We start from the raw sequence: 22,257 nt of genomic DNA, 5'->3' as shown, positions 1-22,257 counted from the left end.
CTGCTACTCTGAAACCCGTCTTAACTCACCTTCTCTTGTTAATATCCTGCAACCAATATGGCTACAAGCCTGCATGCAGGGATGTTAGAACAGCCATTATAGTGTGGGTGCTGAAAGCCATTGTACAACACTGTGAACCCTGACTATGATGGAAACCAGGTATTTGGTTATTACTACTTCAAGACAGGGTACTCCCGTCCCCAGTTCCAGCCCCCCGCCTGCACACAACCATTAAGAGCGTGTCACAGAAGATTAAAACGTATTCCAATGCTTTTTTTGCCACGCATGCACAGTGAGAGGGTCTACAAAACAACACGATGCCTTTTGTGTTTAAAACAGGAGCGTCACTGGCTCACGACAAGGCAAGGCTTTGGGCTCATGCTCCCAAACGCCATATAACAGGGGGAGAGGACAGCCAGCCCCTGGAGCCAGCTGCCCTCCCAGCTCGCGGCAGCTACAGGCACCGCAGAGACCGAGGCGGGCGGGAGCAGCGCCAGGTCACTAGGCAGGCTCAGCGGTCACGTGGCTCCCAAGAGCGCTCTCGGCCCGGCCACCCCGCAGCAGGCGGAGCGCTACGTTCAGCCGCAGCGCGCGACGCTCGTCTCGCAGTCCCGCCCGCCCTGCACGGGAACAATCGGGCCCCGCGCGATCAGTCACAGCAACTCCGCGGTGGCGCGAGGGGCGGGGCGCCAGGACGGGTCACCACGTGTGCGGCGTGCCCGGCCCGCGTCACGTGACTCACGCCGGGCTGGGAGACGGAAGCGCCGGGCGGCTGCCCCACCCACGTGGTGTGATGGTGCGAGGCGGGAGCGGCGCGGCGCGGCGAGCCTGGTCGGTGGGTGCGGGGCAGCCCCGGGGAAGGGGAGGGGAGTGACGCGCGGCCTGGGAAACTCCGCCCCGTTGCTGTGCCTGGCTCCGCTCCTGGGGGAGGGGTTGGTCTGCGGGGGCTGCTGCGGGCTGAGTGGGTTGGTGGAAGCCCCACGCTGGCCCCGCGGGGAGGTGGAAACGCGGGTGGCTTGGGGACGCGGGGGGAACAGTCGCGCTAACTCGGTTTCGCGGTGACGCTTCCGTTTCCTTGGCCGCACAGGACACGCCCCACGCTTGATCCCCAGCACTTGCCCGGCCCGCTGGTCCGTCCATGGCGCACATCACCATCAACCAGTATTTGCAGCAGGTAAGTGGGTTTTATTTGCCGGCACCATTCCCTGTTTTTCTCCACGCTACAGATAAGTTACCCTGTTCAAGAAAAGACAACCGGGAGTAGGGGAAGTGGTAATTAGGGAAGCGTCTCCTTAGCCTGTTATGAAAACAAAGTAACATCCGTATGTAGCTTTAAAAAATGCAGGACATATATAAATATGTAGTCCTCAATCGTATGATAGGGTCTGTTAGTGTGGGCTCTGGCATCTTTAGGAAGTGGGCATGTCTGTACTGCAGCTGAGAGCAAGCCTCCCAGCCCCAGTTGACAGACGCACTAGCTCAGCTCAAGCTAGCACGTTAAAAACACCAGCGTGGGTGGTCCAGCACAGAGGGTAGTTCAGGCTCTGAAGCCCACCTGCCCCCCTGCTTCTAAGGTTGGGGAGCTAGCCCAAGTCTCTGCTGGACCCACAACTTCCATACTGCTGTTTTTAGTATGTTGCCTCAAGCTCTTCTAGCATGAGTCTGTCTACCCCAGCTGGGAGATTTGCTCCCAGCTGCAGTGTAAACATACCCAGTGAGGCTTTGCACAGATACTGGGGTCTGTATAGATTCATAGATACTAAGGTCAGAAGGGACCATTCTGATCATCTAGTCCGACCTCCTGCACAGCGCAGGCCACAGAATCTCACCCACCCACTCCTATGAAAAACCTCACCCATGTCTGAGCTATTGAAGTCCTTAAATCATGGTTTAAAGACTTCAGGGAGCAGAGAAGCCTCCCTCAAGTCAACCATGCCCCATGCTACAGAGGAAGGTGAAAAGCCTCCAGGGCCTCTCCAATCTGCCCTGGAGGAAAATTCCTTCCCGACCCCAAATATGGCAATCAGCTAAACCCTGAGCATATGGGCAAGATTCACCAGCCAGATACTACAGAAAATTCTTTCCTGGGTAACTCTGATCCCATCGACTGTAGGATCAAGGCCCAAATATACTTGCTATAAAGGTTCCTTCCTTGTCAAATGTAATGCACACACTCTTATTTAGGCACCTTAATGAGACATGTCAAACTTGGTCAGTTCTGCAAAAGGAGCAAAAGTTAAATATTAGGTGCCCAGGTCCCTTTCCCAATTTCTGTGGCTTATCAGTCATGTTTTTATATCTTTAGAAAAGGTTTTTCCCCGATCTGTTGCTGAGTGACAGACCTACAAAACCATAGGAAATTTAATATAATAAATGAATCTGTGAAATGACTGTTTACAACATGTTGTCAAATGTAAAAAGTAAAACTGTAAAAAAGGAAGTATTTAATCTGTTATCATTTAAAATGTCATTCATGGAAATAAGAGGCAAAACATTGTGATTTTTAAATTGATCATGTTCCTTTAAATAATTCTTGCATTGCAGTATATTTGATCATGATAGGACATTATTGAAACTTAAATCTCTAGGTCTGTCATCAGGCTTTTTAATTGCAATAAAAAAGATAAACTATTTTATTGTCCAAATTCTTTTCAGATTATTGACCACCTCTTCATATTTTTAGATTTTTCTAATTCTTGAGAATTTTGCATCAAACGTGTTTTTTTGTTTGTTTGTTTTTTTACAAAGTATACCCTGAAGATAAAGTCAACAGGGAACTAAACTAATTGATTGTATGTGGACTATACTTAACTGTTTAATAATGCTTTATTTCTTCACTGAAATTCTTAGCTGACCTTAGTACTAATTTGGTTTCTGCTGCTGATTTAGAAGTGGGAATACCTTTTCCTGAATAGTGTAGACAAGAATAATGCCATGTGCCCAATCCTGTATCCCATCCATACCCAAAACTCCGACTTAAGTGAGTTCACAAAGAAGCTCTGGGTCCAGTCCTGTAATTCCTACTTAAGAAAATCTTCCCCTTTAATTAAAGGGGAAGTTTTTCTTAGTAGGGAAGGCAGGATTAATCTTTTTATGATTAGGCTGTGTTGTTAAATCCTAATATGTATATGAAATACATTTAAGGGTCCTTATTAATGAAATCCAAACTATCCTTCCTTTCAGCAACTCCAGTGTAAAATGTTCAAAACTTGATTTATGGCTGCAAGTGTACTTTTTATTCATTAAAGTCTGTCTATAGTTGTTATACAAAGTTTCTAATTCTGCCTAACTACTGCCAGTGAAAGACAGTGGACCCATATAATTGCCTTGTTTATAGAATATCAGGGTTGGAAGGGACGTCAGGAGGTCATCTAGTCCAACCCCCTGCTCAAAGCAGGACCAATCCCCAATTTTTGGCCCAGATCCCTAAATGGCCGCCTCAGGGATTGAACTCACAACCCTGGGTTTAGCAGGCCAATGCTCAAACCACTGAGGTATCCCTCCCCCCAATGACCTTGTGAGGTCACTGATCTGAGCCACTTTGTACAACTAAGGAAAAATAAAGTTGTATGGCTTTTTCCTGTTGAAGAATTTTAATGTGCCTTCCAAACTAAAACTTCTTGGGAATAACATATGAGAAATTAATATTTGCAGAGTCATTGACAAGAATGCAAATGTCATCACAAAAGGATGGTTTTTAATAGTTATGTGGCAATGTGTGTTACATAGCTAAGGCTAGATTTTGTTCCTTAAGGTGTGTAATTTTTTTTTTGGTAGGTTCTAGAAGCCGTTGATTCCAGAGATGGATTGTTTTGTGCAGAATTGGTGTCATTTAAGCATCCTCATGTTGCAAACCCCAGGCTTCAGGTACAAGAATCAGTTACACTAACAAACCAAGGCCCCAATCCTGCAAGGCATAGGCGCCAACTCTGTGGGTGCTCCTTGGCTGGAGCACCCATTCAAAAGAAAATAGGGGGTGCTCACCACCCACCAGGACCAGTTGTAGGCAGGTAGGTATCAGCTGTTGTGCGGGTGCCTCTGCAGATGAGCTGTTTGGGATGGGCCACCTGGGTACAGCGGCAGGCAGGCTCAGATCAGCTGTTTCACACCTCCCTGCTCCAGCAGGGGCTGACTGAGCCTCAACCCCCTCCCCCCCCCCAAAAAAAGCCTTATGGGTGGGTGGGAGTGCCGGGCTATCAGCTGTGGTGCAGCCAGCCCCTGCTCACCTGGGGCCACGCCGCACACACCTCTTGGGCTGGTGGCCATGGTGTCCACCTGTATGGTTTCTCCCTCCCTGCCAGGCTCGACTGTGGCCACAGCAGGCATTAGGTGTCCCAAGGGAGCCCAGCTAGGCTAGGGCTGATGGGTGCAGCGGCGGATTGAGGGGAGGAAAAGCCCTGGACCCCGGCAGGAGCTGCACTGAGGGGGGCGGGGAGGAAAAGCTCAGACCCGGTAAGGAGCTGCACTGGGTGGGGGAGGGAGAAGAAGCTCTGACCCCAGCAGGAGCCACATTGGGTGGAGGTGGGAGAAGCCCTGGACCCTGGCAGAAGATGTGGTGCTGAAGACCCCAGCTTGGGAACCCCAGCTACCCTAGTGAGAAAAGCTTCAGGACTAAAGCCCCGACCCCCCTCTGTGTGGCGGTGGCCTGAGCCCCTCTCTCTCCCATCCACCCTGCGAAGAGCTGGCTCTCACTCTCAGGTTGTGGAGAAATTTAGCCCAGATCTACCCACCTTGGTATCTCCATTTTCCCCCATCATCACACAGCCATGAATGGATTAACCCTAGGAGGCAGGGTCAATATTAACCCTATTTGGCAGGTGGGATTAGGGCACAAAGAGGTGAAGTGGCTTTCCCAAGGCTAAGCAAGGAGTCTGTGGCAGAGCAGAGAACCAAACCCAGAACACCTGAGTCCCAGGCGTGTGCTTTAACCACAAGGCAACCCTTCCTACCCCAAGAAGGGGGATCCTCCTCTGCTGCTTTCAGTGTGTGGGTGGGGCAGGCACTACAGAGCCACCAGGAGGTGGGGAACAGAGAGAGAGGTGGGAAAAGGGACATGGGGTGGGAAGCAAGAAGGGGGAACATCAAGAAGGGGACAAAGACTTAGAGAAGAAAGGGGAGGGAGAGAGTGGCAGGAAGGAAGAGAGGAAAGACTCCCCTCTGCTTGTCCCTCGCGTCTGCCGTCTTCTCACAGCCGTCAGTGTCCCTCAGATCCCAAACTGGCCCTAAGCAGGTGTGAAGCACAGAGCCAATGTAATGTCTTTACACTCAGCTACAAGCTGTCTTCACTAACATCCCAGTTTAATGATTTTAATATACTGTAATTCATGATGATGTAATTATGTAGTTCATTACTGTTTTAATAATGATTACATAGAGATACCAACGATAGACACACATTCAATGACTAGAATATGAAAGAAGTGTATAAATGTGCTGAAAATTGCAAGTTTCGGGCGGTAGGCTGGGCCCCCCCAAACATGCATACCTCGCCCTTACGGCAGGAGGGGGCAGAAAGGAGTGAGTGGGAGGCACTCAGGGGAGGGGATCTAAGGGATGGAGGAGGGGCTGTGGAGAAGGGGGTGGGGCCAGGATGGGGTACCCACCAGCAAAAGCAAAAGTCAGCACGTATGCTGCAAGGCGAGGTGCACAGGCAGACCTCTATTAACTTCAAAGAGTCTCTGAAGGTCCAGGAATTTGCTTATTTGCATGAAATTTCTGGGGGCTTAGATGAAAATGTTCAGGTAGTTCTGAAGAAATTAGCACAGAAATGAATAGTGTGCATAACAAACATGTAGGCAAAAAATCCCCCACAAAGCAAACCCAAACTCTCTTGCTCCAGAAAGGAGAGCCTACTTAGGGAAAAACCATTTTCTGCCACTGCTCTTATAGAGAAAAACAAAATCTTACAAAATATAAAAGCGAGCAACAGTTCTATAGAAAATAACTCTTCAAAATATTACAGTTTAATCATTATATTTTATCTATGGAATGTTTAAACTAGCTATAGACCTCAACAGAGAATGACATCCTTATTATAAAATTCCTTTGGTTGGTTTAAAACATCTTTTAAAATTCTATAAGACCTAATGGTGCTGTATGCAATTTTAAAAAACTGCACTTAACCCAGGGACAACTGAAGCAGCAATATGACCTGAATTCCATTAGTGACTATTTCTATTAGTATCCATCTCTCCTCTTTCACGCCACAATACAACTTAACACAATTGTAGGATGCTGTCCAGAGAAATACAATGAAACATGGAAATTCTATTCTGTTCAGGTTTTTATACTTCACTGTAGTATCTGAGAAGTAAACTCTGTCATTGTCACTAATCTGTCTCTTGTTCTTTCCCCTTCCCTTTTTGTGTGTACTGTTTCTTTTTGCTCTGTCGTATGGCTCTTTTATTGAAAAAATTGTTGTTTAATAAGCCAGAGCAGCACACCTTTCTGGTTTGGTTTCTCTCTCTTTCCCTTGTTTATCTCTTGATCTTGCTCCACAGCATGCTCTTTCCCCTCCCTCCCCATATCCTTAACATTGATTCTCCTTAATTTTCCATTTTTCCGATGAAGTGAGCTGTAGCTCACGAAAGCTTATGCTCTAATAAATTTGTTAGTCTCTAAGGTGCCACAAGTACTCCTTTTCCCTTTACAGTGAGTGACTGTTAATATTTTAATATATAGCAAAGGCATGTATGTATAAAAATACAGCTTGATTAAAAAATGCACATGCTTTTTGTGCAATTTTATACATTTAATGTTCCATTGATTTGTTCTATGATTAGCTTCCATCTCCAGAAGACAAATGTCAACAAGTTCTGGAGCCACCATATGATGAAATGTTTGCTGCTCACTTAAGGTAAAGATGGATTCAGAATGAAAGTTTGAATTTTGATGTATCCAGGTAGAAAGAGGAAGGGACTCCATGAATTGATCTGATTTATTTGAAAGGTCACTGTCAAAAGGAGGGGGAGGGAATCACACCTTCATCTGAAAATTGTGTACCTACTACTGTTATAAATAATCCCTAAAATCGCTATAAATGATACAGAAAACATTTACTGATTTTTTTTTTTTTGAGTTTACTGTGTGGATTTTGATAGCACTTTATCTACAGTGCATGTCACCATCTTATTGATAATGAATGCCCTTTGCCAGGCGTTGCAAAAGTGCTATTGCTTTTAATAGCAATAACAGACACAAAAGTGAACAAACAACAACAGGGGAAAGAGACATTTCTTAAATAGGAAAAAGTGATTCTAGATCTATGAAAACTGGCAGAGCTCTCTCATGCATCTTTAGTATGCAAAATATGTCTTTACTGCTTTTTTAAAATTAAATAGAGGTCAAGTTGACATTTTTTTAATTTTCTCTCATTTCAAGAATCTTGAAAATTTATCTATTTAAGTTATGTTGAATGACAATTGTAGAGAGGTCATTTTAAACTGATGTGTTCAGATCTATTGCTGCATAATGTATTGTGTGAATTGCCAGTTTATTTACATTGTCACTCAGTGTTCAATTCCCATATTTATTGCTGTTTAAGAATACTTCTAATAAGCCTGTTACTAAAATAAACTGCAAAGCTTTAATTTCTCTTGAGACAAAGAGAGACTAATATATTAAGCTACTCTTTAAATGTGAAACACTTTTCAGTTTCCTCCTTACTGCTTTTTCTTTTGACAGATGTACTTACGCTGTTGGAAACCATGACTTTATTGAAGCTTACAAATGCCAAACCGTTATAGTACAATATCCTTTTCCATCAGTTCATTTGAGAGCTCATAAATGTGTGTATCTGGGATAACTTCATGTTTGAGGAAGGGGAGATTCTTTCAAATGTGATGGGATTACAAAATATAAATGTGGTTTGGTGTGTGTCTAAAATTTTAGCTATTTAGACTTGTAACCAATGAAATCCAAATAAAATTTCCCCCTTCTCCTTTCCACAGGAGTCAAAGAAAAGTACACTTGCCCCCAAGCCAGAGAATTAGTCTTCTGCAGTCCCCCACATAATGTAGAGAGGATGATGATATTGCAAAGAGCCACTATCCTGTTCCCTTCCTTGGGCCTCTCCCACTCCCATGTGCAGGGCACCGTGCTTCGTCAGTCAGGGTAAAGGAGATAGCATGCAGTAGAGCTGGACTCATCCCTTATGTGCCCCTACACTCCGATTCCTGATCTGTTGCCTTTTTTTGCAGTCTTCTACACTCGGAAATAGGGCATACTATATAGCCTCTTACCACTATCCCATTTTACTTCTGGGGTCACTTTATAAATTGTGTGCTGTGTTCTCCTAAATATAACACATCATTCTTGCGAGCATTTCAAGCACATAAAGAAGAAAACTGGTAAGTACTTTATAAATGTCGTTACGTTAGTAACTAGGCAGGTGAATAGATCTAGATTTACTGCTACCTTTCGTCCCAAAATGCAACCATAGTTCAATTAAGATACCACCATAAAAATAACTTTCATTATCTATAATGATTTGTTTCAGTTGTGTACACCAGGTATTTACTAATTAAAACTGTTATGTCACTCTGCTCTTTCGAATTTGTATAAGGGACTCAAGCCCAAAATCTGTTCATTTGTCTATTCAAATTGTTTAGCAAATGTACTTTGTTTCCCTTTAAGTAAAGCATTGATTGCAGAATGATATTCTGCTTGACAGTTTGTCACCTGGGGATTAATTAACGGCATTGTTCATTTACTGCAAGTAATGATGTGTGAAACAATGACCTTTTAAAGACATTTTCCTATAAAATGTGATTTTTTTTTGTAAGATTTAAGGAAAGGAAAACTGGAGATATAGATATAGGGAATTGTATAGCCACCAGCAACACTTACTTCCGTATGGACTAAAAAGTAACTTGTGTGGCTTAACCTGCAATATGGGTTTAGTTATTCATGCATAATAAATATATTGATTTTTTGTTTCTGTAGGGCTTTGCCTATTATGTATGCTGTAGCACTTGACCTTCGAATTTTTGCTAATAATGTAAGTAGACAGGAAACTTGCCGTTTAACAATTTCATGTACTCTATCTGTCAATAAGGAATTTATTTGACTGAAGTGTTTTAAACTTTCATCCTTTGCTTAATCTTCTTCCTTTTATGTAAGGATGTGTTACAAAATAATTAGGAAAAAGAAAATGAGTACTTGTGACACCTTAGAGACTAACAAATTTATTTGAGCATAAGCTTTCGTGAGCTACAGCTCACTTCATCGTAATGCATCCGAAGAAGTGAGCTGCAGCTCACGAAAGCTTATGCTCAAATAAATTTGTTAGTCTCTAAGGTGCCACAAGTACTCATTTTCTTTTTGCAAATACAGACTAACACGGCTGCTACTCTGAAAAATAATTAGGGTTGTCAAGTGATTAAAAAATTAATCTCAATTAATTGTGCTGTTAAACAATAGAATACCATTTAAATATTTATAGATGTTTTCTACATTTTCAAATATATTGATTTCAATTACAACACAGAATACAAAGTGTACACTGTTCACTTTATTTTTGATTACAAATATTTGCACTGTAAAAAAGAAAATAGTATTTTTCAGTTCACCTAATACAAGTCCTGTAGTGCAATCTCTTCTATCATAAAAGCTGAACTTGCAGATGTTACTCCAGGGGGGATTCTGCTCCAAAAAATTAAAAATTATGTGCACAATATTTTAAAATTCTGCAAATTTTTTTTTGTCAAAATAACACTATATCACGCCAGTTTCAATTATTTTGATAATTTATTTCAAAATACCTGTCAGCAAGTATGTAACAATACAGACATAAAAAATTTCCCCCAGGAGTAGAGAGTTAAAGAAATCCCTATGACAACCCAGTTCCTGTTTTTCTGCTCCCTGTTTCGCAAGCCCAGCTGGGGGCCAGACACTCGCACCCACTCCTCCCCGTAAGAGTTCAGCCATGGCTCCCCCCAGCCCAGACACTCGCACTCCCTTCCCCCCAGTGCCCAGCTGCGGGGCCCTCCTGGCTAAGACACTCCCATCCCCTATCCTCCTAGAGTCCAGGGATACAGAGGCAGAAACAGCCTAATGCTGGGTCCTGGGCTTGCACGGAGTTTCCTGTGCGCCACCACCTCCTTCCTAAAGGGTATGCTGGGAAGTGCAACTGCTGGGAACCCTCTAGTTCCCGCCCCCTGGTATTGTCTTCTATTTGCGAGCTGGGCTCTGCTGGGTCCAGCCACTCCTAGTGGCAGCCAACATCTCTGCAGCCCATTTGAAGGGGTGGGGGAAGGAAATTCTGCATGCACAACACTAATTTCTGCAAAATTCTGCATTGCGCAGTGGCGCAGAACTCCACATGTAGAGCCTACGTGTCCACTCGATTCTATTTCTTGTTCAGCCAATTTCTCAGACATACAAGTTTGTTTACATTTGCAGGAGATGCTGCTGCCCGCTGCTTCTTTACAATGTCACCTGAAAGTGAGAACAGGCGTTCACATGGCACTGTTGTAGCCGGCATCTCAAGATATTTATGTGCCAGATGCGCTAAAGAATCATATGTCCCTTTCATGCTTCAACCATCTTTCAAGAGGACGTTTGTCTTAGTGATTAGAGCCTACAAGGGTACTTGTTCAGCCAAAGTTTTTTACATTTTTGTTTTTGAGTGCAGTTTTATATAACAAAAAAACCTACATTTGTAAATTGCACTTTCACCATACAGATTGCACTACAGTACTTGTATGAGATTAATTGAAAAATACTATTTCTTTTGTTTGTCATTTTTACAGTGCAAATATTTGTAATAAAAAATATAAAGTGAGCACAGTACGCACGGTACACTTTGTATTCTGTGTTGTAATTGAAATCAATGTATTTGAAAATGTAGAAAAACATTTAAAAATATTTAATTTCAATTGGTATTCTGTTAACAGTATGATTAAAACTGTGATTAATCATAATTAATTTTTTGAGTTAATAGCGTGAGTTAACTGCAATTAATCAACAGCCCTAAAAATGATATGTACTCGGAGTTTCACCCATTGCTAAGTTCATCTTATGCTTTCAATAATATAAGTTGCTTATTCTACCTACCTGTTGCTTTTGGCCCTTATCCTGGGAGGTGCTGAGAACTTGCAAGTCTCACTGATGTCAGTCTGGGTTTCTGAAGTTATTTATGGTTCAGAAAGGCTCTGTGGGGCATGCCTTAATTGCATCAGTAATGCTTTTACTCCCTGGCTTCATGATTGGTTAGAATTTTCTCCAAGAAACTTTTTTTTTAATTAGATAGGGTTTAAAATTTCTCTGTGGTAGACCATGTTGGTAGTTTGTGTTGCAATGGGGAAAAACTCATTTCTGCCTGGAGTAGGAAATGGTCTGAACAGAATAGTAAGTAGATTCTACATTTGTGACCACATCCAGCCTGAGGATCCAATCTTGATAAGGCCATTTATGTATTTGGGCGCATATATTACCTGTGAGAAACCTGAATTGGAGGGTCTGCATGGGAGTTTTTGGTTTATCAGTTTGGAGAAGTTTGTATACTAACTAGATTGGCACTGTATGAGAGCTAATGGGTCATTTTAATAGATATATCTTCAATAACAAGGATGAGTCTCCATTTCTTTTTTTGGCCTGTTTGCATTTGTTTTTAGGGTAGTTAAGTGGGGGAGAATGTAAACAAAAGTCAAAATTAAAACAACACTTAATTCACAAGGCAAATTCCAGTTCATATTAAGGCCATTGGTTTGTCTTTTATTATCCTTACTCGGAGATAAAGTTGTACATTAGTTAATCCATCTTTCAGATCTCTCCAGTTTTACATGTTATGTTGCCAGATCATGATTTTATCGTGAGCTTAGCAATATTTGGTGCTTTTCTCAAAGTTCTAGCACCTGGAGTCCTGTGAATGCCTGAGAATCTCAGCTTTCATTTCCAAGAAAAATTGCTGGCCTTCATAGTTGCATAGAGAGCTTGAAAAAGTGAACCCTGAAGGCTCATACACCAGAAGACAACTTAAAAGAACCCACATTTATTTTTTAAATAACTTTTTGGGGGGTGGGGGTGGCCTAAATCATGATTTTCTGAAGGCTTGTGGTTGGCAATACCAAGGGTGACCATATTTTCCCAATGGGAAAACAGGACACCTGTGGGCCAGCTGAGCCCCCCCGCCCCAACATGGGGCCGGCCCAAGCCCTTCTGAAGTCTCCCAGCCTCCGCATGTGCTGGGCTGCCAGAGGCCACCCTCGCCTCCCCACACTTGGGCCAGCCTGAGCCCTCCCTGCCTCCTGTTCATGCGGGGCCAGTTCAGAACCTCCAGAGAGATATTTTAATACATACAGTATATTGGGGTGACAGGTATAAGGAACTTACCTCTTACTTTACTTTACAAGATGCTGTATTTAAAGAACTAGTCTACTTAATACTTTTAAAAAATGAGCCTGGACATAGGAATACACGCTGTGTCTCTCACCTTGCATGCTAGGCCGATCAACAGCTGGTGAAGAAAGGGAAAAGCAAAGTTGGTGACATGTTGGAAAAAGCAGCAGAATTGCTGATGAGCTGTTTCCGTGTCTGTGCCAGTGACACGTAAGTGAAAAATCCTTTCTAGATCTTGTGTTGAATCATTAAGAAATTTAAATAACTTTACCCATTTGTAAAGCATAAGAACTAATAAGAACTCTGCACTAGCCAAGACCATATCTGGGTCAGGATAGTCACTTTTGTTGCCTGCTTCCTTCTCTTTGTGCTGTGTTCTCTCCTGAGTATCAACTACAGCTGGAGCGGCTTCTCTTTAGGCTTGATAGTCTTAGCAGGTGTTGCAGAAGAGACTAATTTAATTTACATCCTGGTCTCCCAAGGCAAACAATTAACTCTTGCTGTCCTGTTCCAGTGTGGAGTTTGTACATGCCATCACAGTGGGACTGGGAGAGAGGGAGTTTTACTTCAGTCTTCCATTCTTAACAGGTTTAATGTTCTCAATATGGAGAAAAGGCTTCTTCACTCTTTCTCCCCTTCCAGTATTGCAAACAGCTGTAATTCTCAGGCGCATGCTACATACAGGTGTGCAGAAGACCATAGAAAGGGAATTCCACTATAGGGAACCCCAGTCTCTCTCTATTACAGTATATCTTGTAAAAATAACAAGGAGTCCTTGTGGCACTTTAGAGACTAACAAATTTATTTGGGCATAAGCTTTCATGGGCTAGAACCCACTTCATCAGATGCATGGAGTGGAAAATACAGGAGCAGGTATAAATACATGAAAAGATGTGAATTGCCTTACCAGGTGTGAGGTTAGTCTAATGAGACAATTTAATTGACAGCAGGATAGCAAGGGTGGAAAAATAACTTTTGAAGTGGTAATGAGAGTGGCACATTTCAGACAGTTGATAAGAAGGTGTGAGTAACAGTAGGGGGATATTAGGTTTAGGTGTTATAATGACCCAGCCACTCCCAGACTTTATTCAGGGCTAATCTGATGGTGTCCAGATTGCAAATTAATTCCAGTTCTGCAGTTTCACATTGGAGTCTGTTTTTGAAGTTTTTTTTGTAGAATTGCCACTTTTAGGTCTGTTATTGAGTGACCAGGGAGATAGAGGTGCTCTCCTACTGGTTTTTGAATGTTATGATTCCTGATGTCAGATTTGTGTCCATTTACTCTTTTGCGTAGAGACTGTCCAGTTTGGCCAATGTACCATAGCAGAGAGGCATTGCTGGCACATGATGGCATATAGCACATTGGTAGATACCCAGGTGAACGCGCCCCTGATGGTGTGGCTAATGTGGTTAGGTCCTACGATGGTGTCCCTTGAATAGATATGCGGACGGAGTTGGCACCGGGGTTTGTTGCAGGGTTTGATTCCTGGGTTGGTGTTTTTGTTGTGTGGTGTGTAGTTGCTGGTGAGTATTTGCTTCAGGTTTGGGGGCTGTCTGTAAGTGAGGACTGGCCTGTCCCCCAAGGTCTGTGAGAGTGAGGGATCATCAGTCAGGATAGGTTGTAGATACTTGATGATGCGCTGGAGAGGTTTTAGTTGGGGGCTATAGGTGACAGCTAGTGGCGTTCTGTTACTTTCTTTGTTGGGTCTGTCTTGTAGTAGGTGATTTCTGGTGCTCAATCTGTTTCTTCACTTCATCAGGTGGGTATTGTAGTTTTAAGAACGCTTGATAGAGATCCTATAGGTGTTTGTGTCTGCTTGAGGGATCAGAGCAAATGCGGTTGTATCTTAGAGCTTGGCTGTAGACAATGGATCGTGTGATGTAGTCTGGATGATCTTGTAGCCTCTATCATAACAAGGCTGTCCTCCTCCAGACTTTATGCACCAAAGTTATTTAAACTTCTGTCATTAACTTAAAGTCCAGGGAAATTCCTTTTAAAAAACAAACAAACAAAAAAAAAACCCTTAAGATCACTCAAATATTTCCTATCAACACAATCACTAGAAACCCAGGAAATCTCCAGCTAAGTAGTATTAGCATCCACAAAGGTCTAAAATTACTCTTCATACCTCCCAGATATCATAATACCAAAGTACACTTAGATTTCTCTCCTCTACAACAAGCTCCCTTTCAGATGCACACATCATGTTCTTCAAAATCTCATCCAAGTATACAAACTTAACTCCAGTCTGAGTATTTTAAGAAGAAATAAACACTATGTAGAATTTCAGAGTAAAATCATGTCTCTCTCTAAGATACCTTTCATCTTGCTGTGATTGGAGTTAAGGTTGTGCATTGAGTGAAATTCTGAGGAGGTGGACATGTACATTGTTGATGGTTATATATTGGAAGTGTATGAATGGTAAGACAGGTGACTTGAGATTGGGGTGGATAACCTAGTTATCTTCCTAGGTGACTTTCTTGATTTGAAGTGATTACATTGATGGGGGAACACAGTTGAGCAATCTTAAAATTAACAAGGATTATAGGACAGAAATGGGATTGGGCGCTCTGTTTTGATGACGATTGCATGGTCTAAAATTTACAAGGAATTTTTGGCTTGTTTTTGTTTGGTAGTAATGTAAGACCACTTGTTTTAAAAAATATGGTTCAAAGGCGTGTGAAGGGAATTGATTCTAAAAGCAAAATGTGTTTTCCTAAAACATTCATTTCTAATGTTTTACCTTTTGTAACAGTCGAGCTGGCATTGATGACTCCAAAAAGTGGGGCATGTTGTTTCTGGTGAATCAGCTGTTTAAAATCTATTTTAAGGTATGATCCAAGTCTACTAAGCTTGTTTTCTTTGTATTTCATGTTCTAAATCAAGTCCTGTTTCTCACATAGTGCTACATTAATATACCTTTCAATCATGTGACTTTCTTTTCAGATTAACAAACTTCATCTGTGTAAACCATTAATTAGAGCTATTGACAGCTCAAATCTGAAAGATGACTACAGCATGGCACAAAGAGTTACATACAAATACTACGTGGGACGCAAGGCCATGTTTGACAGTGATTTTAAGCAAGGTACTATATGCCAGTAGAACAGATTTATATTCTCACTGCTGGGAGTGACCTCCAGCTGACGTGTTTTATGTGTGACTCAAAACCTGTTGTGGAAAGCACAGTTGTTATGAAGCGTGACTTTCGTTCGGTCAGCACAAAGACAAGATCCAAAGGGATTTGCTGCAGGCTCAACCAGATTAGAGTATGGATTACATTACAATTCTGATTTCAACATATACTCAGTCTTGAACTATTTAGTTCTCCAAACTCTTCTTTAGTGTACACTTTATACATTTGGTACACACGTTACTAAAATGTGTTTTCTGGGTGAGTGTCCAGCAAGATACCTTGTGATTTATGTATGAGAGATGTTTGTAGAACTTTACAGCTTTCTTCGCCTTTCGGATATTGCTTGTTCAGCAGACTTTCAACAACTTTACCATACAATTTAGCTTCTTGGTGCACTGATTTTGAAGACACATTGTAGCTTTATTTAACCTTTCTCAGTAATAATATTATATGATACTTTAGGGCTGTGGTTCTCATACTTTCCAGACTACTGTCCCTCTTTCAGGAGTCTGATTTCTCTTGCTTACCCCAAGTTTCACCTCATTTAAAAACTACTTGCTTACAAAATCAGACATAAAAACGTCACAGCACACTATTACTGAAAAATTGCTTACTTTCTCATTTTTACCATATTATTATAAAATAAATCAATTGGAATATAAATATTGTACTTAAATTTCAGCGTCTAGTATATAGAGCAGTAAAAACAAGTTGTATGAAATTTTAGTTTGTACTGACTATTCTATTGCTTTTTATGTAGCCTGTTGTAAAACTAGGCGAATATCGAGATGAGTTGATGTACCCCTTGGAAGACCTCTGAGTACTCAAGGGGGACACACACCTCTGGTTGAGAACCACTGCTTTAGGGCTAGACTGTGCAGCCTTCACTCATGTTGGTGAGTGCTGGGGCTACTTGCTTGAGTGCCCCATGAATAAGGTTGCACAATATAGCCCTTTGCAGGTAAGAACATTTCTAATCCTTTGCTCGTCAGTCTTTTATAGTCACTTGCACAACTTGGGCATACGTTTACACATTATATGCCATCTAACTCCCCTGAAGAAGAGTCCTAACACATCATTTTGGAAAATGTCACAGCATGTAGAAACGTAAATATCCTGAAATTCTCCCTCTCCTGTAACAGTAACCAATAACCTTGCTATATTGAGCTGGAATTCTTTTCATAATGTAGTTTGATTGTGCAACTGCTCCATCCAAAATGTAGAGTCAGCATATCTTTTAAAAAGGAAATAGTTTTTATGATAATGTCCCATCTTCAGTGAATCCAACAATTCTTAAGGTATTTATGTTTATATTACCCTTTTAGTTAGTGTGCAATTTGGATTGACTCAGTTCTTGTGTGAATACTTCTAGGTTATTCTAAATATGGGAGAAAATATTCTGACAGGCTCAGTTAACAGTATTATTGTTTGACTATTTGTATGTTTAACCCATTTTTGCTGTTGGTCTCTGTTGCCAATAGCAGTGCTGATCCTCTTTCTGTGTCTACAGCTGAAGAGTATCTGTCATTCGCCTTTGAGCACTGTCACCGTTCAAGTCAGAAAAACAAAAGGATGATTTTGATTTACCTTTTGCCAGTAAAAATGTTATTGGTGAGTAGTTTAGCTCTTTACTTCCAAATCAGTCACTGTGGGACAAATGACCAACATGACACACACTATGGCATTGACTTCCCCTGATTTTTATTCAGAAGCTGTCTGGAGCCCTATCCAGATGCAGGAGTCAGCTCATGCCGTGGAATACGGTTTGTCAAGCACTTACTTGAAACTGTTGAATTGTAATTTTTGTAATTGCAGAAAAGGGGGGAAAAATTACAACCCTAAAAAAATTATTTGAACTTGTAAATTACCCCCTTAAATAATTAATAAGCATGATTCCCCACACACCTCTTAATTCCAAATTCTGCTCCTAGCTTCATAGCAACAAAGGCACCCATAGCAGTGTAAATGGTGCCATTTCAGTGTATAAGAGGAATGTAGGATTATAGCTCCATAGCAGTCCACTCTGTGTGTTTATGTATGCGCGCACACGCAGGTCCATCACAGCAGATACTTCCATTTTCTCACCCCACAAGAGGAAGAGTGTATGTAAAGGCCTGCATAGTCTACCTGAGCGGGTCCACAGCCTGAAGAGGAAGGATTCCTTCCTTCATGCCCCTCCCTTACCTGGTGTGTATATACCCTCTGATGATGAGTGCTAGAGGAATTGCCAGATAGAGAACTTCAATCCTGATGTTTGATAAATTCAGTCCTTTCTTCTTTTTTTCCAATCTTGGAGCTCTTTTGAGCAGTTTTGACTAATTACATTAAATGAGGCAGTCTTGTGAAATGGGGACTGGGATGGGAATGCTAAACCCATTATTAATGGCCTGAAACAGAAATGCAAGGCTTCTGATAACCAAATCATTTAGTATCTTAAATTACTGTCTTCTCTCTTCTGGAGCAGTTTTGCCATATAGAAACCCCAACTTGGCAAGATCATTATCAGCTTCCAAACTTTACACTTATTTAAAAATGTTTAAAAACTAAAATAGCACAAGTGGCTCTTTGTTCACTGAGAGTTAGCTAGAAACATGCAACGTAGAGTTCTGTTTCACATCTCATCTGATTCTTCAACCAGTAAAGGGGCTGCAACTGGCATAGCAGCCAAGTAGCTACGTTTCAGTGCTGACTGGGTTGATGTGCAATCTAATCTCTGCTTTGTAAATTAAAAAAAGTTCCTTTTTGGTACTGTATGTGGTTCAAAGTCTCATCAGACCTGATACAATGAGAATGAGTTTTCTCTCTCCAAACTTTTTTTTTTTAATAAAAAGACATTAAAAATCCACAAAGAGAAATTAAGGAAAATGTCTGATTAGACAATCAATAATCTTAACTGTGCTGACACACACCTGTCATGATTAGTGGTGTGTTCTAAAACAGTTTTCTGTTTGCAGAGTGGAGTGCAACACAAGTATAAAATTTGTAACGGTCTAGATCATGTGAAGCATGACCTACTCTAATACAAGTTTTATAATTGATTACACTACCATATTTTTAAAGCTTTTAAAACCCACACTCCTGTAACTATGCCAGACAAATGTTTGTTGGCATGATTAGTGATGTAGTGTATTGGGGGCCTAAAAATACCTTCATTCACCTCATTTTTTTTCCTGTAAAAGTAAAGTAGATAAATTATTTTTATTTGGATTTTTGGTTTTATAGATGATTGATTTGGAAATGTATTTAAATTTATCCTGAAAAATTTAACTGTGCTTGCTTTTCAGGGCCATATGCCAACAATTCAGCTTTTGAAAAAGTATGAGCTTATGCAGTTTGCTGAAGTAACTAAGGCTGTGAGGTACAGTGTATTTATTGGATCACGTATTTTTGTTCAAAATAATATTAAGTGAAAGGTTTTTATAGTATGTGAAAAATACCCATTGAATTAGATATTTCATCTTCCCAGAGTCATACCTTCTCATGATACTTGCATATTTTCTGTCATTTTAGTGAAGGAAATCTTCTGCTATTGAATGACGCTCTGACAAAACACGAGACCTTCTTCATTCGTTGTGGTATCTTTCTGATCCTTGAGAAGCTGAAAATCATCACCTACAGAAACCTGTTTAAGAAAGTGTAAGCGAAGTAGAAATCCTGTTTTGTGGAAGGGAAATCTTCATTTGGTTTCACCACAGAATTCAGTTTAAAACATCCAGGGTCCCTAGTTCCCTATTTGTCCCTTAGAGGCCAGAGCTTAAGCAAAGTCAATTATGATAGAAGGGCCTTTTTGCTCAAAGATGCAGAATTTTGAGGTAATTGTCTGAAATAACTGAAATGTATTTCTGTTTGCATCTTTCAGATATTTGCTACTTAAAACCCATCAGCTATCTCTAGATGCCTTTCTGGTTGCCCTGAAATTCATGCAGGTGGAAGATGTTGATATTGATGAAGTCCAGTGTATTTTGGCTAATCTTATATACATGGTATGTGTTCGTCATTCATTAGCTTGCCTTGGAAACTATAGTTATTAGAAATGACTACGCACATCAGGAAGGTTAATTACAGAAGGGTAATAATAATAGGAAGTGTACTGGGTTTAGGTTTTTGTGGAGTTGCCTGTGCGTTATACTTGTACTCATTTGTGCCTCTCATGCATCTTACTACAGTGAAGGTTCTTATGCTCTAATTCTTGCCTTTTATATGCAAAACAGTAAGGACTGCAATTGAGTTTCCATTATAAAGCCAACCTTTGCCCTTTTGCTAAAATCTACAAACAGTTACAAAATTGGTAAATTATGACTAGGGCTGAGGTAGTATATTTATACTAAATTTGAGTTCAGTTGGACATGGGATTCCTGATTTGACATCCTAAAAATAGAGGTACACATAAGAGTTCACAAGCTGAATTATAGGGAAAAGATGTAAAAAAGGAGAGACAAATTATTTTACTGGATCTTGTAAGAGTCTAGTGCACATGAACAAAGATGAGTTAGTTGAGCTCTATGTGTAAAAGTTATTAAAACTTTTGTCTTAAAATCTTAATCCAGAAATAGATTTGAAATTTATAGTCCTTTTTCTTGTAGTGACAGCTCAAAATGTAAATTGGCAACTACAAGGAAGGCTTGTCAGAAACAGCAAATTCAAAGTTCATGGGCGTGTTTAAGGTCCCTATGTAGCAAAGTACTTATTGATATACTTTTATTAAGTCAATCACACACTTAAGTTTTCTTTTATTTATATTTGAAGTCAATGAGCCTACTCACAAATTTAAAGTTAAGTGCGCGCGCACACACACTGGATCAAGACTGAAGGTAGCAAAAAAACTTCTTGCTAATTTCCAGTACTAAAACTTTTTTTTTTTTTAATTCTGTCAGGGTCATATTAAAGGATATATATCTCATCAACATCAGAAGCTTGTGGTCAGTAAGCAGAACCCATTCCCTCCACTTTCTACAGTGTGTTGAGTTTACTGCACCTTAGATGGAGGAGTATTTATAAGAGACTCTACTAGTCAATGGAACTGTTTCTTAAGTCGCTCAGTGGAAACTATTAATGACCTGGTTATGTTCAGTACTGGAATACAAAAAAACTGTTCCTGACTCCTTTCCCAGTGGGACAGAGCCTGCCAGCTTGACCAAGCACAGAGAACAAAATGCTCCCTTTTTAAAAGTTAGTTTCTACAAACCCTGAAGTATTGTGGCTGGAAAAGAAACAAGAACATTCCCAATTCATGTTGAAACAAAATTTCAGCAAAAATCTTTAAAAGCCTGCCTCACCTATCTCAGATGTCATGTGTACTGACACTCAAATATTTCTGTCAAAAGCAAGTGTCTGTCAGTGGCACTTAATCATTCTTTGTGGGCAAAAAGAATGCTTTTATTTCACCTGTCCTTGACCTTACTTCCCAGTTATGTGAGACTTTGGGTTTTTTTAGTAATCTTGGTTGGATATGACATTCTTCAAACCCTCTCTAAACATTAAGGACCTGTGCCTGATTGGTGCTGAACCCCTGGAACTTCACTTCAATTTCAATAGGATTTATGAGTGTACAGCAGGGTGTGATTACCTATTGCTGCTCAGAATTGGGCCTTTGGTAAGTGTTAAGTACAGTTGTTTGAGTTTCCCCTTGAGGCATAAGACTTTATTTAGGTAATCTAGTCAAACTCCATTTTAATTCTGATTTTGTGGAATATTTCTGTCAGTAGGTCCATTCTTTTAAGTGTTTTTTTTTATTTTTGCACAGCATACCTGTTCATGCTGGTGATTTTGTAAAAATAATAAAACAAATGTGATATTTTTCTCTTGGTGGTGACAGTGATGATTTTATTCCAGACTGATTTAGCACCAGAAAACACCATCTAAGACATTTAACAGTCTTTATAATGAAAGTTTCAATAACATTATTATAGGTTTTAAAAAAAATACTAAAGCACTTGAGAGATAAATAGTTTCCTAGATTGATATTATTTTAATGGGATATTCAAGCTGCTTTCATTGCTCTGTTAAGTTCTAACTTATTCTGTATAGTACAAGAACTAAAAGTTACAAACCCGGGTTGTTTTGCCACCTGCATATAACATACTTCAGTAGCCCTTGAAAATAGAACAGTACTTCTGCTTTCTGTGTAATTTGCTTCTAATGGTGTTCAAGTGACTTAGTTTTGACACGTGAGAGAGTCATTCGCTTCATTTTGTTTCTGCTGAAAATGATTTTGCATAGTTCAACAATATCATGACTCTAGTAGTGAGTATATTTCATTATCAGTTCAAATATGAAGTCCCTTTCCCTGCTGCTAGAGTCTTTGGCAGAGAGAGGCTCCAGAATGGGGGACCTTGCACTGCTAAAAGTAGCAGTATAGACAGGGAGGCACTGTTTGGGTGTGTAGAGAGGCATGTACCCTTGGGTTCTGGCTTGCCTCTTCTCTAAGCCAGACCTCACTAGCTGCACTGCTATTTATACCAGGGCTAGCTGGCCATAGAGTATCTGTTGTCATTCTAAGTGTAGACCTGCCCTAAGTCATTCTTATAATAGAGGGGATTCATAGATCTAACTTCTGAAAGTGTCCTGTCAAGAGTGTTGGGAAAGTGTCACATGCAAGTTGTACCAGTATGAAGAGTGTATATTTAATTAGAGTGGATAATGAAATCATGAAGTACAGGGAAAAGGATCCAAGCCTCTTTTATTTTTGAATCCCATTCCCATTGATGTCAGTGCTGCAGGATCAGTGAGGAAAACAGATGTGCTTTATTCAAAATGCCCCTCTTCTGGGCACAAAGAAAAC

The 22,257-nt window shown here is 40.8% G+C and overlaps 1 protein-coding gene across 3 annotated transcripts; it reads left to right on the top strand.

Moving 5' to 3' along the window:
• The first annotated feature begins 700 nt into the window (after positions 1-700).
• On the top strand, positions 701-21,290 carry PCID2 (PCI domain containing 2). Of its 3 annotated transcripts, none has more exons than XM_038415380.2 (15): positions 701-831; positions 1,088-1,174; positions 3,778-3,867; positions 6,783-6,856; positions 7,684-7,749; positions 8,307-8,348; positions 8,944-8,998; positions 12,446-12,549; positions 15,096-15,171; positions 15,287-15,428; positions 16,987-17,087; positions 18,761-18,834; positions 18,987-19,112; positions 19,336-19,459; positions 20,351-21,290. In XM_038415380.2, exons 2-15 carry the CDS (start codon positions 1,139-1,141, stop codon positions 20,438-20,440), a joined length of 1,200 nt encoding a protein of 399 aa, XP_038271308.1. In that variant the 5' UTR covers positions 701-831; positions 1,088-1,138; the 3' UTR covers positions 20,441-21,290. The 3 variants fall into 3 exon arrangements, with proteins under 3 accessions (XP_038271308.1, XP_043361839.1, XP_043361801.1); XM_043505866.1 differs by having other exon boundaries at positions 776-835; XM_043505904.1 differs by lacking the exon at positions 3,778-3,867.
• The last annotated feature ends 967 nt before the right edge of the window (positions 21,291-22,257 follow it).

Source organism: Dermochelys coriacea, chromosome 1 (assembly GCF_009764565.3).
Source record: "Dermochelys coriacea isolate rDerCor1 chromosome 1, rDerCor1.pri.v4, whole genome shotgun sequence".
NCBI classification, from domain to species: Eukaryota; Metazoa; Chordata; order Testudines; family Dermochelyidae; genus Dermochelys; species Dermochelys coriacea.
The sequence above is the reverse complement of the archived record's forward strand: the minus strand, read 5'-3'. Positions and strand labels throughout refer to the sequence as shown.

Coding starts and splice junctions, on each gene's coding strand:
- PCID2 (XM_038415380.2), top strand. CDS start 1,139: ATGGCGCACATCACCATCAACCAGTATTTGCAGCAG. Junction 7,750..8,306: donor TGCCAAACCGTTATAGTACA/ATATCCTTTTCC, acceptor TAAATATAACAC/ATCATTCTTGCGAGCATTTC. Junction 12,550..15,095: donor CGTGTCTGTGCCAGTGACAC/GTAAGTGAAAAA, acceptor CTTTTGTAACAG/TCGAGCTGGCATTGATGACT.